This window comes from Cervus elaphus, chromosome 11, assembly GCF_910594005.1.
Source record: "Cervus elaphus chromosome 11, mCerEla1.1, whole genome shotgun sequence".
Classification (NCBI taxonomy): domain Eukaryota; kingdom Metazoa; phylum Chordata; class Mammalia; order Artiodactyla; family Cervidae; genus Cervus; species Cervus elaphus.
The window spans coordinates 102317207-102331596 of NC_057825.1; the positions used below are offsets into that span (position 1 = coordinate 102317207).

The 14390-nt window shown below is 37.4% G+C and overlaps 1 protein-coding gene across 2 annotated transcripts in view; it reads left to right on the forward strand.

Moving 5' to 3' along the window:
- ZC3H6 (zinc finger CCCH-type containing 6) overlaps positions 1-14390 on the forward strand; it is a 79846-nt gene that overhangs the window by 38819 nt on the left and 26637 nt on the right. Inside the window, exons 4-5 of one of the 2 annotated variants that reach the window (XM_043918796.1) lie at positions 2314-2566; positions 6391-6524. The exons of the other annotated variant lie outside the window; for it this stretch is intronic. Of the exons in view, the coding sequence (XP_043774731.1) occupies positions 2314-2566; positions 6391-6524 (387 nt within the window). The remainder of the gene's footprint in view (positions 1-2313; positions 2567-6390; positions 6525-14390) is intronic. 2 annotated transcript variants of the gene reach the window in all.

Here is a 14390-nt window from a genome sequence, read left to right on the forward strand (position 1 = left end):
AATTCTGGGGATTTTCATCTATTCCATGAATAATGGTCCAGAAATCCTTCACTAATTTGTTAGCTCTCTGATGTCTCCAGTGGTTTGAAAAAAAATACTTTGTCTACCGTTTCTGCATTTTTTTTAGGAGAAGGGCTGATCTGAATTAAATTACCTAATCTGGCATTAGAAAAGAAAGTTCAGGATCATTTCCTTCACATAAGCTTTAGGGTTGACTCACTGAGATTAGAAAGTATATCCTAAAAATCTCATTTAATGAGATAACAAGTAGGTACTATATGAAACTTTTACTCTAAAAGGCAATAATAGAATGTAGTATTAGCATCTAACTATGAAATTGAAGGACTTAATATGTTTTCCTTTTTCCTCATCCTTGTTCAGGGTCTCCTGTACTCTTATTTCATGTTTATAATGATAGCCTGTATTACAGAAACCAAATCTGCCCCCACAGACATTCTAGCAGGTATATTGCCTAATAATCAATAAGCAAAGTGATTGGAGAAACTATATCTTTTGGTAGAATTTATAGTCTTTTTCGTTTCTTTTATCTTTAGGAGGGCTTTTAAAAATACTTGCTAGATCCTTGCTGGTGAGTACATTTTGTCCATTCCAGATGAGGAGCTTGTGAAGCGCGAGGAGCTTCTCTTCTAGAGACCCGGGGCTGCTCTGTAACCCCTCAGTGCGTTTAGCGCTTCCAGGAGAGCTTGGGTGGTGCCCGGCTGTAAACACCAAGCACTGCAGCAGGCCCATTAGAGTCTGTCTCTGCAGAAGCAGCCCTGAGACGGGAGATTTGCATCATTAGAGGGATAGTAGGACTATTTGCAGTCGGGAAATCAAGGGAGGGATGAATTGAAAGTTTAGGGGTAATTCTGCTTGAAAAAGTAGGAATTATGGAGATTATTTTTGTAAAGGCTGTGAAAAATCAAGAGAACTGGATTAATATTAACGCTTAAAAGCTTTTGTGGAAAGCATCTAATTTCTAGAGAAAAATTCATAATTGCCTGTTAACAGTAATCTTTAGTCATTAAGCATTGAAATATATCATTGAAGAATTAATATAATCACATTTTTAATAAAAGGAAATGTAAGTATCATTCAATGAATTAATCTTCAGCTTAAGCAAAGCAATTATTTTTTGTTTTAGTAGTGGCTTTTTAAAAAATGTAAGAAACACTGCCTTTTGGCCATAATCCTAAATCCCCTTCTTAATTTCTGAAGTGCTAGACTGAGAACAGTTGATAAACTTTAAAAATGTTGCTTTAAGAATGTTGGAAATCTAATACAATGTCTTCAAAATTCAAAATCAATGTTAATTGATTTTCTTGATTGCTTCAGTTATATACTTTTTCTCTATTTTATAATTACTAGAAAGGACTTAATATTTCTCTGTATTTTGTTAAAAACACAGTCTCACGTTGGTATTCTGCCAGGGTAGTACTTTATATCATTTAAAATATACTACACTGAAAATGAGTCATGGTCTGACTTTTTCTAGATCCTCAAGTTGTAATTATGTGCAATTTTTTTCTTGCTTTCTTATAAAAAGATTGATAAGATATGATAGAAGTAATGAAAATATTTCAGTGATTAGAGAAGTACTTGAATACTATCACTAAATAAACTTCTAGGACTACAATGTATTTTTTATTTTTACATGCTTTAATAAAAAGCAATAAAATTCATAATGGATAAGTGCAATAAATAGTTTCTAATGAGCAATTTATTCATTAGATGTTTTTCATTATTAGGGACATCTCTATTTTTTTCCTATTAAATCTCATATACAAACATTTTCTTTTTACAAATTTGACCTTACATATTTTTTATTAAATATAATGTGCTTAAACATGTCATTTGGGAATTTTTCAATCCTAAGGAGACGTATATTTTCTACTCTTTGTCCAAGCTATTTTACTATTTTTTTCTATTTTTAAAAAGACCTCTTGGGTTTTTTGGAGAAGGAATTTGTGTATGTTGATACGGATTTTAAAGTACTCTTGTGGATACAAATATTGAGGTATGGAGCATGAGAAATGTAAGACATGGACATGGAAAACAAGGTGAACAAGACGGACTCACCAGCAAGGTTTTATAAACATTACAATGTTTAATAACATCAGAGTACCATTTAGCTTTTTGAACTTAGTTTTAAATAGTTCCATAGATAAATTCTAACCACAGACAAAACAACGCTTTCCCTCTTCTTTCTCCCAGCTTTCTCGGGGCGGGGGTGGGGGAAGATGTCCTGTGCTACTATCAACTCCTCTGTGTGTAACTGAAGAATCCTGACAGTGGTCATTCATTTTCACTTAGCATGGACATGTATCAGGAAGCTACATGGCATCAAAGAAGAGTCAACATAACAGAAAATTTAGAAGTAAAGAGTATGATGAGTACAGTACCTACAGTGATGACAACTTTGGTAGCTACAGTCAGGAAACAGAGGAAGATTTTGCCAGTCAGCTGAAACAATACAGGCAAGCTAAAGAAACCTCGAATACTTCTTTAGGATCATCTTTTTCTAAAGAACCAGGGAAAAAACAAAGATTGAAAGGAATTCAGCAAGGTAAGTTTGAAATTGTCTGGTTTTGACTATGAAAACTTTATTAAAGATAAACAGGTAACTATGAAGTAAAAACTTAAATTTCTTAGCCCTTTGTTATGGTCAGTTTATTCCTGTGGTTCCTGAATTTGTTTTTCTTTATTTTGTAGACCTTGAGGACAAAAATCTACAGATATTTCAATCTGCATGATATCTTAAAATTTGCATTTAATAGATTTTCTAATATTTTTAAAGTATATACAATGCAGAACAACTTTCCTGTTATGCCTTTTCCCCTCTCTTCTATATGGTGTCAGTATACTGAAAAAAAATTACCTATCCTTTTCAACTATTACCTTGTATTACTTTATATTTTAGACCCTATAAAGACAGAATCCTGGAAAGCCCTTCTTTTATTAGAGTTTAAAATGTAGTGATCATCTTTGCTGTTTAAATATACTCAATGCTATAGACTTTTTAAAAATATATGTATTTTATTGAAGTATAGTTGACTTAAAATGTTGCAGGTACACAGCAAGATAATTCAGTTATACAAATACACAAATACTATTTTTGAAATTATTTTTCATCATAGGTTATTACAAGATACTGATTATAATTCCCTATGCTATACAGTAAACCTTTGTTGTTGTGTATCTATTTTTTAATTAGGAATCTAGCATTCTATTCATACTAAGCCAAACAAGTGGAATCAAAATGTCATAATTTTTTTTGTTAGGTAAAAATTCATAATTTTTCTAAAATATATGTATTATACATGTTTATACATATGTACACAAAAACTTTTCTACTATACTTGATAAAGTCTTGAGAAAGAACATCAAAAAATAATAATAAAAAAGAAGAGATCAAGAAATTGGAAAACATAAACTAAATTAAATGGGAGCACTGAATATGAAATAGAAAAAGTGAAACAAACTAGATAAAAATAAAAGATCATCATATAGTCCAGTTTAGTCAGTTCAGTCGCTCAGTTGTGTCCAACTCTTTGCGACCCCAAAGAGGAGGACTGCAGCATGCCAGGCCTCCCTGTCCATCACCAACTCCCAGAGCCTACTCAAACTCATGTCTGTCGCATGGGTGATGCCATCCAACCATCTCAGCTGTCGTCCCCGTCTCCTCCCGCCTTCAATCTTTCCAAGCATCAGGGTCTTTCACAGTGAGTTGGTTCTTCACATCAGGTGGCCAAAGTATTGGAGTTTCAGCTTCACCATCAGTCCTTCCAGTGAGTATTCAGGACTGACTTCCTTTAAGATTGACTGGTTGGATCTCCTTGCAGTCCAAGGGACTCTCAAGAGTCTTCTCCAACACCACAGTTCAAAAGCATCGTTTTTATTTATTTATTTATTTATTTTTCAATAGCAAAACAGAACTTATTTATTTATTTATTTTTCCCCCATTTATTTTTATTAGTTGGAGGCTAATTACTTTACAATATTGTAGTGGTTTTTGCCGTACATTGACATGAATCAGCCATGGATTTACATGTGTCCCCCATCCCGATCCCCGCTCCTGCCTCCCTCTCCATCCCATCCCTCTGGGTCATGACTGCTCATTAGAAACTTATCTGGAGCTCTGGAGAAAAAAATCAATACCTGAGCATTTGTATTTTCAAAAAGTTTCAAGATAACTCTGATATGCATCTGGAATTTAAAAAGTGATTACAGGTTTTTCTGTTAGATCCTAGTTTGGGTGATATGGACTTATATTATTTTTCTGTTGACCAATCATGATACAGTGGTATTAAGTGAGTAATAGTTACATAATCACAAGAGTGAAAGATGTTTATCAGTTTTCACAATCAATAGCCATACAAAAAATAAAAGAATTACAATTGCAAGCCATAATGGGAACAATGGGAACATAATGGATTAACTTAACAATATAAATTAACTACAGTTTGAATGAGGGGAGTCAAGCAGAGTGGTGTGGTAAATGGAAGTGCATACATGCACATATTTTCATCCACCCAACCAAGGACTATACACATTTTTCTGAATCAGAAATAAGAACAAAATCTAAAGAAATTTCTGGAAGATAACCTATTCATCTGTTATATTGAGGTACATCATCCCCGGGGAAACCAGGACAAGATTCCATAGAAATTATGGGTCACATAAGGGTCAAATCAGCCTTAAAAATTGTCTAGTTAGCACATCTGCTTCAAGAAAACTGGAGCAAGATGAGGCTGAGGTGAAGCAGGGAAACCCAAACCCTACAAACTACTTTTAATTAGCACTGAAAAAAAGAATCCATTATGAGTAAATTTGGTTATTTTTATGGCTTTATTTTTTCTTGACTTCTTAGCAAAATTCCTTTGAAAAATGTGAACCGAGGCTTTGTTGAACTAAAGAGGAAGGAATTTGTCTATGCATGTGCTATTGTAATTAGTACGTTTGTTCCTGGAGTCCAGGCATCGTGGTGTCCGGGATCATTCCACTTGGGGAGTAAAGAGAATGTGGAGTCCTTGTTCATCCATTCCTCCCTGGGGTTTTTCCTTTCAGACTCCTTCTTTTCGTTCTGTTAATGAATTGACATTTTATTGCATTTTATTCTGAATTTCATTTTTTCCCCCAGAATTAAGAAAGTAATATATGGTCAAATGCAGAAAACTTTTTCTATGTGTAAAAAATGATAACGCAGCAAAGATCAAAGATAAAAACAATTTGAATCTCTACACTCAGGGACAATTACTATTAATATTTTCGGCAAACGTTCTTCTAGAAGTTTTGAGAATTATTTTTACCAAAAAACTATACACTGTTAAAACTTGTTTTTTTTTCCCTTTAATTGTGAATTGTATTTCTGTCATTCTTACGTTAATGAGTAGATTCTAATGCCTGCATTCTAATAGATGCACTGTAATTTATCTATTAAATTGCTAAATATGTTAGTAATTATTTGAGGTTTAAGTTGCACCCTTTTTTTAAAAATTCTGTGATTAACCCTGCATATTTATACATATATCTCATCTTGGCAAACATTTTTTTCCTAATAATAAATGCTGACATATAGAATTGAGTCAAAAGGCATAGGTGCATTTGAAGATTTTTGACCCATATACCAAGCTGATATCCAAAAAGGTGATATAGCAATTTATAACACTTCTGCCAATGTGCAAAAATGCCAGTTTCTCCAAATCCCTACCACTGTTATTCTTTGAGGTGAAAATTGGTATGTTAATTTTTAATTTCTTTTAATGAAGTGAAATTTTTTTTCATGCATTTATTGGCTGTTTTGTAGATTGAAGATCATTGCAAAACTTAGTAGTTCAATATGACTTTGGTAAAATGAGAAATCACTTTGTATTGTAACTTACTACCCTAATATATAATTTTTGTAATTTAAGTATCTGTTTAGATACTTTTAAACATCAAGTTTTTCAAAAGTAAAAGATAAGTATAAATTTTGCTTGGCAGTATATGTGATATCCAAAATTATCAGTAGAAACAATTTGCTACAAATTAATCACTGATACTTCATTGTCTTCCTTAGAGAGGAATGTAATATTTAATTCTCTTAAAAAACAGAAAACCTCCTTAATTGTGTATTCTAAGGAGAATTGAGAAGGATAAAACTAGATTTGAATTCTCCAGCCATGTACCTTGCCTTCCTTATGTTGCTAACATCACTTGAGAAACAAAACAATAAGAAACAGTACCTTAAAGTAAAATGTAAAGATGGAATTAGTTTTTTTCATTGAATCTAGAGGGAAAAAAGAATGCATTATACATTGTAAACTATTTAAAATATGCTATTCTCTGTAAACTAGTAGGTGGTTGTGCTGTTTTATTTATAATATCTAGAGTACATTTTAACTTTTGTAGGTACTGAGCAGAGGGTTAAAAGTTTTAATGTTGCTCGTGGACGAGGTTTGCTGAAAAAAATCAAACGCAAAGACCGTGGCGGAAGGGTCAACAAAGGGCCAAATGTGTTTTCAGGAACTGATGACTATCATGAGGTAATGAGAATTTATATATATTTAGGATTCTACCTTTTAACTTACTTGGCTGCAAAGAAAGCATTGTGATTTTAATGCTACTTTCCTAGTAAATGAAAAATTTCCAGTTCAGATCAAATGAATATAGATGAATTCCAAAAAAAGTTTTGTTTTACTTAGTTATGATACTAGTGTACAGATGCACATTTAGGTGACATTGAAATAAAATTGCTAAGTTCGAAAGCACTTCAAAATAAAATTGATATATCTGAAAGCAAAAATTTTTGTTCTGTAGGTTCTCTGTTTTACTTTTCCTTCCTAGGGGTCATCTTCCCTAGATGCAAATGGCAATAAAATGCTTGATAGCTCAATATGTGGCAGGACCAAGAAGTGAAACAGTGGTAAATTCTCTTACTTATTAGAATTGAAATCCTTAAAAGAGAAGAAAGGAGGTATTAATGTTTGGAAAGATCAACTTATGAACCATGTGTATAGTAGAGACTGAATGTATGTATGTTGAATTGAATTGAACTCTGAACAAATACATTTCAACCTTGTAGTGACTTTCTAGATTGTGGGCTTCTCTGGTGGCTCATAGGTTAAAGCATCTGCCTGGAATGTGAGAGACCCGGGTTCGAACCTTGAGTTGGGAAGAGCCCCTGGAGAAGGAAATGGCAACCCACTCCAGTACTCTTGCCTGGAGAATCCCGTGGAGGGAGGAGCCTGGTAGGCTAAAGTCCACGGGGTCGCAAAGAGTGATCCAATTTCTGTATTCTGCCATTGTTCCAGTAAGATTTGATTGAATTATGCAGAGCACTGGTGAGTTAGGAATAGCTATAACCCTGATTGATAGAAAAGGGATAGTAACATTGAAATTGGAAAATGCTCAGTTTTCTAATCTCTGGGTTTAAAGATAACAGGCAAAGATTTTTTAATATATACTCCTTAGTATACTGTTTAGGGAGTTGCTAACAAGTGTGACCTTAAAAAAAAAGTTTAGGACCAAATAAACTTGTGAAACCCAGCACATACTACTCTACTCCTGGTGATTCTCAGTCAACATGAATGTTTAAAGGCTCTGAGCAGATTAGGCAGAAAGAAGTCTGTTTGACTTTGTTCAACCCATCATTTCCAAAATTTACTTGACCATGAACTCTTTCTTTCCCCCCACACACCTACAAACATTTACTCTTAATTCTTTTTTTTTAAAGATTTATTTATTTTTTTTACTTTTCATCCAATTTTTTTTTCATTTATTTTCATTAGTTGGAGGCTAATTACTTTACAGTATTGTAGTGGTTTTTGCCATACATTGACATGAATCAGCCATGGATTTACATGTGTTCCCCATCCCGATCCCTCTTCCCACCTCCCTCCCCACCCCATCCCTCTGGGTCTTCCCAGTGCACCAGGCCCGAGCACTTGTCTCATGCATCCAACCTGGGCTGGTGATCTGCTTCACCCTTGATAGTATACTTGTTTCAATGCTATTCTCTCAGAACATCCCACCCTCACCTTCTCCCACAGAGTCCAAAAGTCTGTTCTGTACATCTGTGTCTCTTTTTCTGTTTTGCATGTAGGGTTATCACTACCATCTTTTTAAATTCCATATATATGCATTAGTATACTGTATTGATCTTTATCTTTCTGGCTTACTTCAGTCTGTATAATGGGCTCCAGTTTCATCCATCTCATTAGAACTGATTCAAATGTATTCTTTTTTTTTTTTAAATTAATTAATTAATTTATTTATTTTTTCAGTGGGTTTTGTCATACATTAACACGAACCAGCCATAGATTTACACGCATTCTCCATCCCGATCCCCCCTCCTACCTCCCTCTCCACCCGATTCCTCTGGGTCTTCCCAGTGCACCAGGCCCGAGCACTTGTCTCATGCATCCCACCTGGGCTGGGGATCTGTTTCACCATAGATAATATACATGCTGTTCTTTCGCAACATCCCACCCTCATCTTCTCCCACAGAGTTCAAAAGTCTGTTCTGTACTTCTGTGTCTCTTTTTCTGTTTTGCATATAGGGTTGTCGTTACCATCTTTCTAAATTCCATATATATGTGTTAGTATGCTGTAATGTTCTTTATCTTTCTGGCTTACTTCACTCTGTATAAGGGGCTCCAGTTTCATCCATCTCATTAGAACTGGTTCAAATGAATTCTTTTTAACGGCTGAGTAATATTCCATGGTGTATATGTACCACAGCTTCCTTATCCATTCGTCTGCTGATGGGCATGTGGGTTGCTTCCATGTCCTGGCTATTATAAACAGTGCTGCAATGAACATTGGGGTGCACGTTGTCTCTTTCAATTCTGGTTTCCTCGCTGTGTATGCCCAGGAGTGGGATTGCTGGGTCATATGGCAGTTCTATTTCCAGTTTTTTAAGGAATCTCCACACTGTTTTCCATAGCGGCTGTACTAGTTTGCATTCCCACCAACAGTGTGAGAGGGTTCCCTTTTCTCCACACCCTCTCCAGCATTTATTGCTTGTAGACTTTTGGATAGCAGCCGTCCTGACTGGTGTGTAATGGTACCTCGTTGTGGTTTTGATTTGCATTTCTCTGGTAATGAGAACATTCACTCTTAATTCTTAACTCACTATTCTGTGCAAATAAGCTTAGAATTTCTGGGAAACTATAACCTGCTTCTCCATCTCTAGGCACCTGTGGTTGTCTAGGATGTGCTGCTTTCACTGGACCAGATTAATCTGAATACTTTCTGAGTAAACCTTCTCCTATATTCGGTACTTATACCCTATATGTGAAGAAAAAATTAGCTTCCGAGAAAGTATGGTTTTGAGTGAGTTACTGCCTATCTCTGAGCTTCAGTTTGCGTAACCTGTAATATTACAGTACAGTGTTAAATTAACTCTAATGGCCCCTTCAAGCACTGACATTTTAGATGTTTCCAGATCTAGCCTGCAACTAAAAAATTTCTTAATCTTGTAATAGAAAATCAGAATAAATTCTTTCTTGTGCATTTATCCTATTTAGGACATTTTCCCTTTCCTAAAGAATCTGCCTGTCAAGCAGGAGACACGGGTACTGTCCCTGGGTCGGGAAGATGGCTGGAGAAGGAAATGGCAACCCACTCCAGTATTCTTGCCTGGGATATCCCATAGACAGGGGAGCCTAGCTGACCATAGTCCATGGGTCACAAAGAGTCAAACATGATTGAGCGACTAAAGGGGTTCCCAGTTGCCACTACTGGTGAAGAATGTACCCGGCAGTGCAGGTAGACATAAGAGACCTGGGTTTGACCCCTGGGTCGGGAAGATCCCCTGAAGGAGGGCACAGCAACCCACTCCAGTATACTTGCCTGGAGAATCTCATGGACAGAGGAACCTGCTGGGCTACAGAGTACAACTTGGTACATTTTTCAGTGGGTTTTATTGGGGGGGGGGGAGCGGTCATTACCTACTATTTTTACTTTTTGATTTCAGAGTTATATTCCTCAAGTTGGCTCTTTGACTTCGCATGGTGCTCTCTTTGGCTGCCTATTTCATTACAGCCACAATTCTTGTTAAGAAGGGATATGTGAACTGGTCATTTATATCTACTTGTTCTAAGTGAGCCTAGAAATAGAAAATGTTTATAAAATTTTTCAGTTCAGTTGCTCAGTCATGCCTGACTCTTTGTGACCCCACTTACTGCAGCATGCCAGGATTCCCTGTCCATCATCAACTCCTGGAGCTTGCTCAAACTCATGTCCATCAAGTTGGTGATGCCATCCAACCATCTATTCCTCTGTCATCCCCTTTTCCTCCTGCCTTCAATCTTTCCCAGCATCAGGGTCTTTTCAAATGAGTCAGTTCTTCACATCAGGTTGCCAAAGAATTGGGAGTTTCAGCTTCAGCATCAGTCCTTCCAGTGATTATTCAGGACTACTTTCCTTGAGGATTAACTGGTTGGATCTCCTTGCTGTTCATGGGACTCTCAAGAGGGCTCAGCTTTCTTTATGGTCCAAATCTCACATTCATACATGACTACTGGCAAAACCATAGCTTTGACTAGACAGACCTTTGTCGGCAAAGCAAGGTCTCTGCTTTTTAATATGCTGTTTAGGTTGGTCATTGGAGAAGGCAGTGGCAACCCACTCCAGTACTCTTGCCTGGAAAATCCCATGGATGGAGGGGCCTGGTAGGCTGCAGTCCATGGGGTCACTAAGAGTTGGACACAACTGACCGGCTTGACTTTCACTTTTCACTTTCAAGCATTGGAGAAGGCAATGGCAACCCACTGCAGTGTTCTTGCCTGGAGAATCCCCGGGACGGCGGAGCCTGGTGGGCTGCCGTCTGTGGGGCGCACAGAGTAAGACACGGCTGAAGCGACTTAGCAGCAGCTGCAGGTTGGTCATAGCTTTTCTTCAAGGAGCAAGCGTCCTTTAATTTCATGGCTGCAGTCACCATCTGCAGTGATTTTGGGGCCCCCAAAAATAAAGTCTGTCACTATTTCCATTGTTTCCCTATCTGTTTGCCATGAAGTGATGGGACCGGATCCTGTGATCTTGGTTTTTTAAATGTTGAGTTTTAATCCAGCTTTTTCACTCTCCTCTGTCACTTTCATCAAGAGACTCTTTATTCCTCTTCTCTTTCTGCCATAAGGGTAGTGTCATCTGCGTATCTGAGGTTATTGATATTCCTCCCGACAATCTTGATTCCAGCTTCATTCAGCCCAGTGTTTCTCATGATGTACTCTGCATAGAAGTTAAATAAGCAGGGTGACAATATATAGCCTTGACATACTCCTTTCCCAATTTGGAACCAGTCTGTTTTTCCATGTCTAGTTCTGTTTTTTCCTTACCTGCATACACATTTCTCAGGAGGCAGGTGAGGTGGTCTGGTATTCCCAGCTCTTTAAGAATTTTCCACAGTTTGTTGTGATCCACACAGTCAAAGGCTTTGACATAGTCAATAAAGCAGAGGTAGATGTTTTCTTGGAACTCTGTAGCTTATTTGATGATCCAGTGGATGTTGGCAATTTGATCTCTGGTTCCTTTGCCTTTTCTAAATGCAGCTTAAACATCTGGAAGTTCATGGTTCACGTACAGTTGAAGCCTGGCTTGAAGAATTTTGAGCATTACTTTGCTAGCATGTGAGAAGTGTGTAATTGTGCAGTAGTTTGAACATTTTTGGCATTGCCCTTCTTTGGGACTGGAATGAAAACTGACCTTTCCAGTCCTGTGGCCACTGCTGAGTTTTCTAAATTTGCTGACATATTGAGTGCAGCACTTTCACAGCATCATCTTTTAGGATTTGAAATAGCTCAACTGGAATTCCATCACCTCCACTTGCTTTGTTCGTAGTGATGCTTCCTAAGGCCCACTTGACTTCACACTCTAGGATGTGTGGCTCTAGGTGAGTGATCACGCCATCATGGTTATCTGGGTCATGAAGATCTTTTTTGTATAGTTCTTCTTCTGTGTATTCTTGCCACCTCTTCTTCATATCTTACGCTTCTGTTAGGTCCATACTGTTTCTGACCTTTATTGAGCCCATCTTTGCATGAAATGTTCCCTTGGTATCTCTAATTTTCTTTAAGAGATCTCTAGTCTTTCCCATTCCATTGTTTTCCTCTATTTTTCTGCATTGATCGCTGAGGACAGCTTTTTTACCTCTCCTAGCTATTCTTTGGAACTTTGCAATCAGATGGGTATATCTCTCCTTTTCTCCTTTGCCTTTAGCTTCTCTTCTTTTCTCTGGTATTTGTAAGACCTTCTCAGGCAACTATTTTGCCTTTTTGCATTTCTTTTTTTGGGGATGGGCTTTATGACTGCCTCCTGTACAGTGTCACGAACCTCCATCCATAGTTCTTCAGACACTCTGTCAGATCTAATGCCTTGAATCTATTTTTCACTTCCACTGTATAGTCATAAGGGATTTGATTTAGGTCATACCTGAATGTTCTAGTGGTTTTCCCTACTTTCTTCAATTAAAGTCTGAATTTGGCAATAAGGAGTTCATGATCTGAGCCACCATCGGCTCCTGGTCTTGTTTTTGCTGACTGTATAGAGCTTCTCTATCTTTGGCTGCAAACAATATAATCAGTCTGATTTCAGTATTGACCATCTGGTGATGTCCGTGTGTAGAGTCTTCTCTTTGTTGGAAGAGGGTGTTTGCTATGACCAGTGCATTGTCTTGGCAAAACTCTATTAGCCTTTGCCCTGCTTCATTTTGTACTCTAAGGCTTTGCAAACTTGCCTGCATCTCTTGACTTACTACTTTTGCATTCCAGTCCCCTATAGTGAAAAGGACAGCTTTTTTTTTGGTGGTAGTTCTAGAAGGTCTTGTAGGTCTTCATAGAACCATTCTACTTCAGCTTCTTCAGCATTAGTGTTTGGGGCATAGACTTGGATTACTGTGATATTGAATGGTCTACCTTGGAAACAAACAGAGATAATTCTGTTGGTTTTGAGACTGCATCCAAGTACTGCATTTCAGACTCTTTTTTTTTTTTTTTTGACTACAAGGGCTACTCCTTTTCTTGTAAGGGATCTTTGGCCACAGTTGTAGTTATAATGGTCATCTCAATTAAATTCACCCATTCCAGTCCATTTTAGTTCACTGATTCCTAAAATGTCAATGTTCACTCTTGCCGTTGCCTGTTTGACCACTTCCAATTTACCTTGATTCATGGACCTAACATTCCAGGTTCCTATGCAATATTGTTCTTTACAGCATCAGACTTTACTTCCATCACCAGTCACATCCACAAATGAGCACTGTTTTTGCTTTGGCTCCGTTGCCTCATTCTTTTTGAAGTTATTTCTCCATTCTTCTCCAGGAGCATATTGGGCACCTGCCGACCTGGTGAGTTCATCTTTTGGTGTCATATTTTTGCCTTTTCATACTGTTCATGGGGTTCTCAAGGCAGGAATACTGAAAGAGTTTGCCATTCCCTCCTCCAGTGGACCACGTTTTGACAGAACTCTCCACCATGACCCATCCATCTTCGGAGGCCCTACATGTCATGACTTGTAGTTTCATCAAGTTAGACAAGGCTGTGGTCCATGTGATCATTTTGGTTAGTTTTCTGTGATTGTGATTTTCATTCTGTCTGCTCCCTGATGGATAAGGATAAGAGGCTAATGGAAGCTTCCTATGGAAATAGAAAATGTTTGTAAATAAAATTTACATAGGTTTAAGACATGTATTTCTGCTTTATTGACTATGCTAAAGCCTTTGACTATGTGGATCACAATAAACTGTGGAAAATTCTGAAAGAGATGGGAATACCAGACCACCTGACCTGCCTCTTGAGAAACCTGTATGCAGGTCAGGAAGCAACAGTTAGAACTGGACATGGAACAACAGACTGGGTCCAGATAGGAAAAGGAGTACATCAAGGCTGTATGTTGTCACCCTGCTTATTTAACTTCTATGCAAAGTACATCCTGAGAAACGCTGGGCTGGAAGAAGCACAAGCTGGAACCAAGATTGCCGGGAGAAATATCAATAACCTTAGATATGCAGATGACACCACCCTTATAACAGAAAGCAAAGAAGAACTAAAGAGCAAAAAGTTGGCTTAAAGCTCAATATTCAGCAAACTAAGATCATGGCATCTGGTCCCGTCACTTCGTGGCAACAGATGGGGAAACAGTGGAAACAGTGTCAGACTTTATTTTTTTGGGCTCCAAAATCACTGCAGATGGTGACTGCAATCATGAAATGAAAAGACACTTACTCCTTGGAAAGAAAGTTATGACTAACCTAGACAGCATATTAAAAAGCAGAGACATTACTTTGTTAACAAAGGTCCATCTAGTCAAGGCTATGGTTTTTACATGGGCATGTATGGATGTGAGAGTTGGAATATAAAGAAAGCTGAGCGCTGAAGAATTGATGCTCTTGAACTGTGGTGTTGGAGAAGACT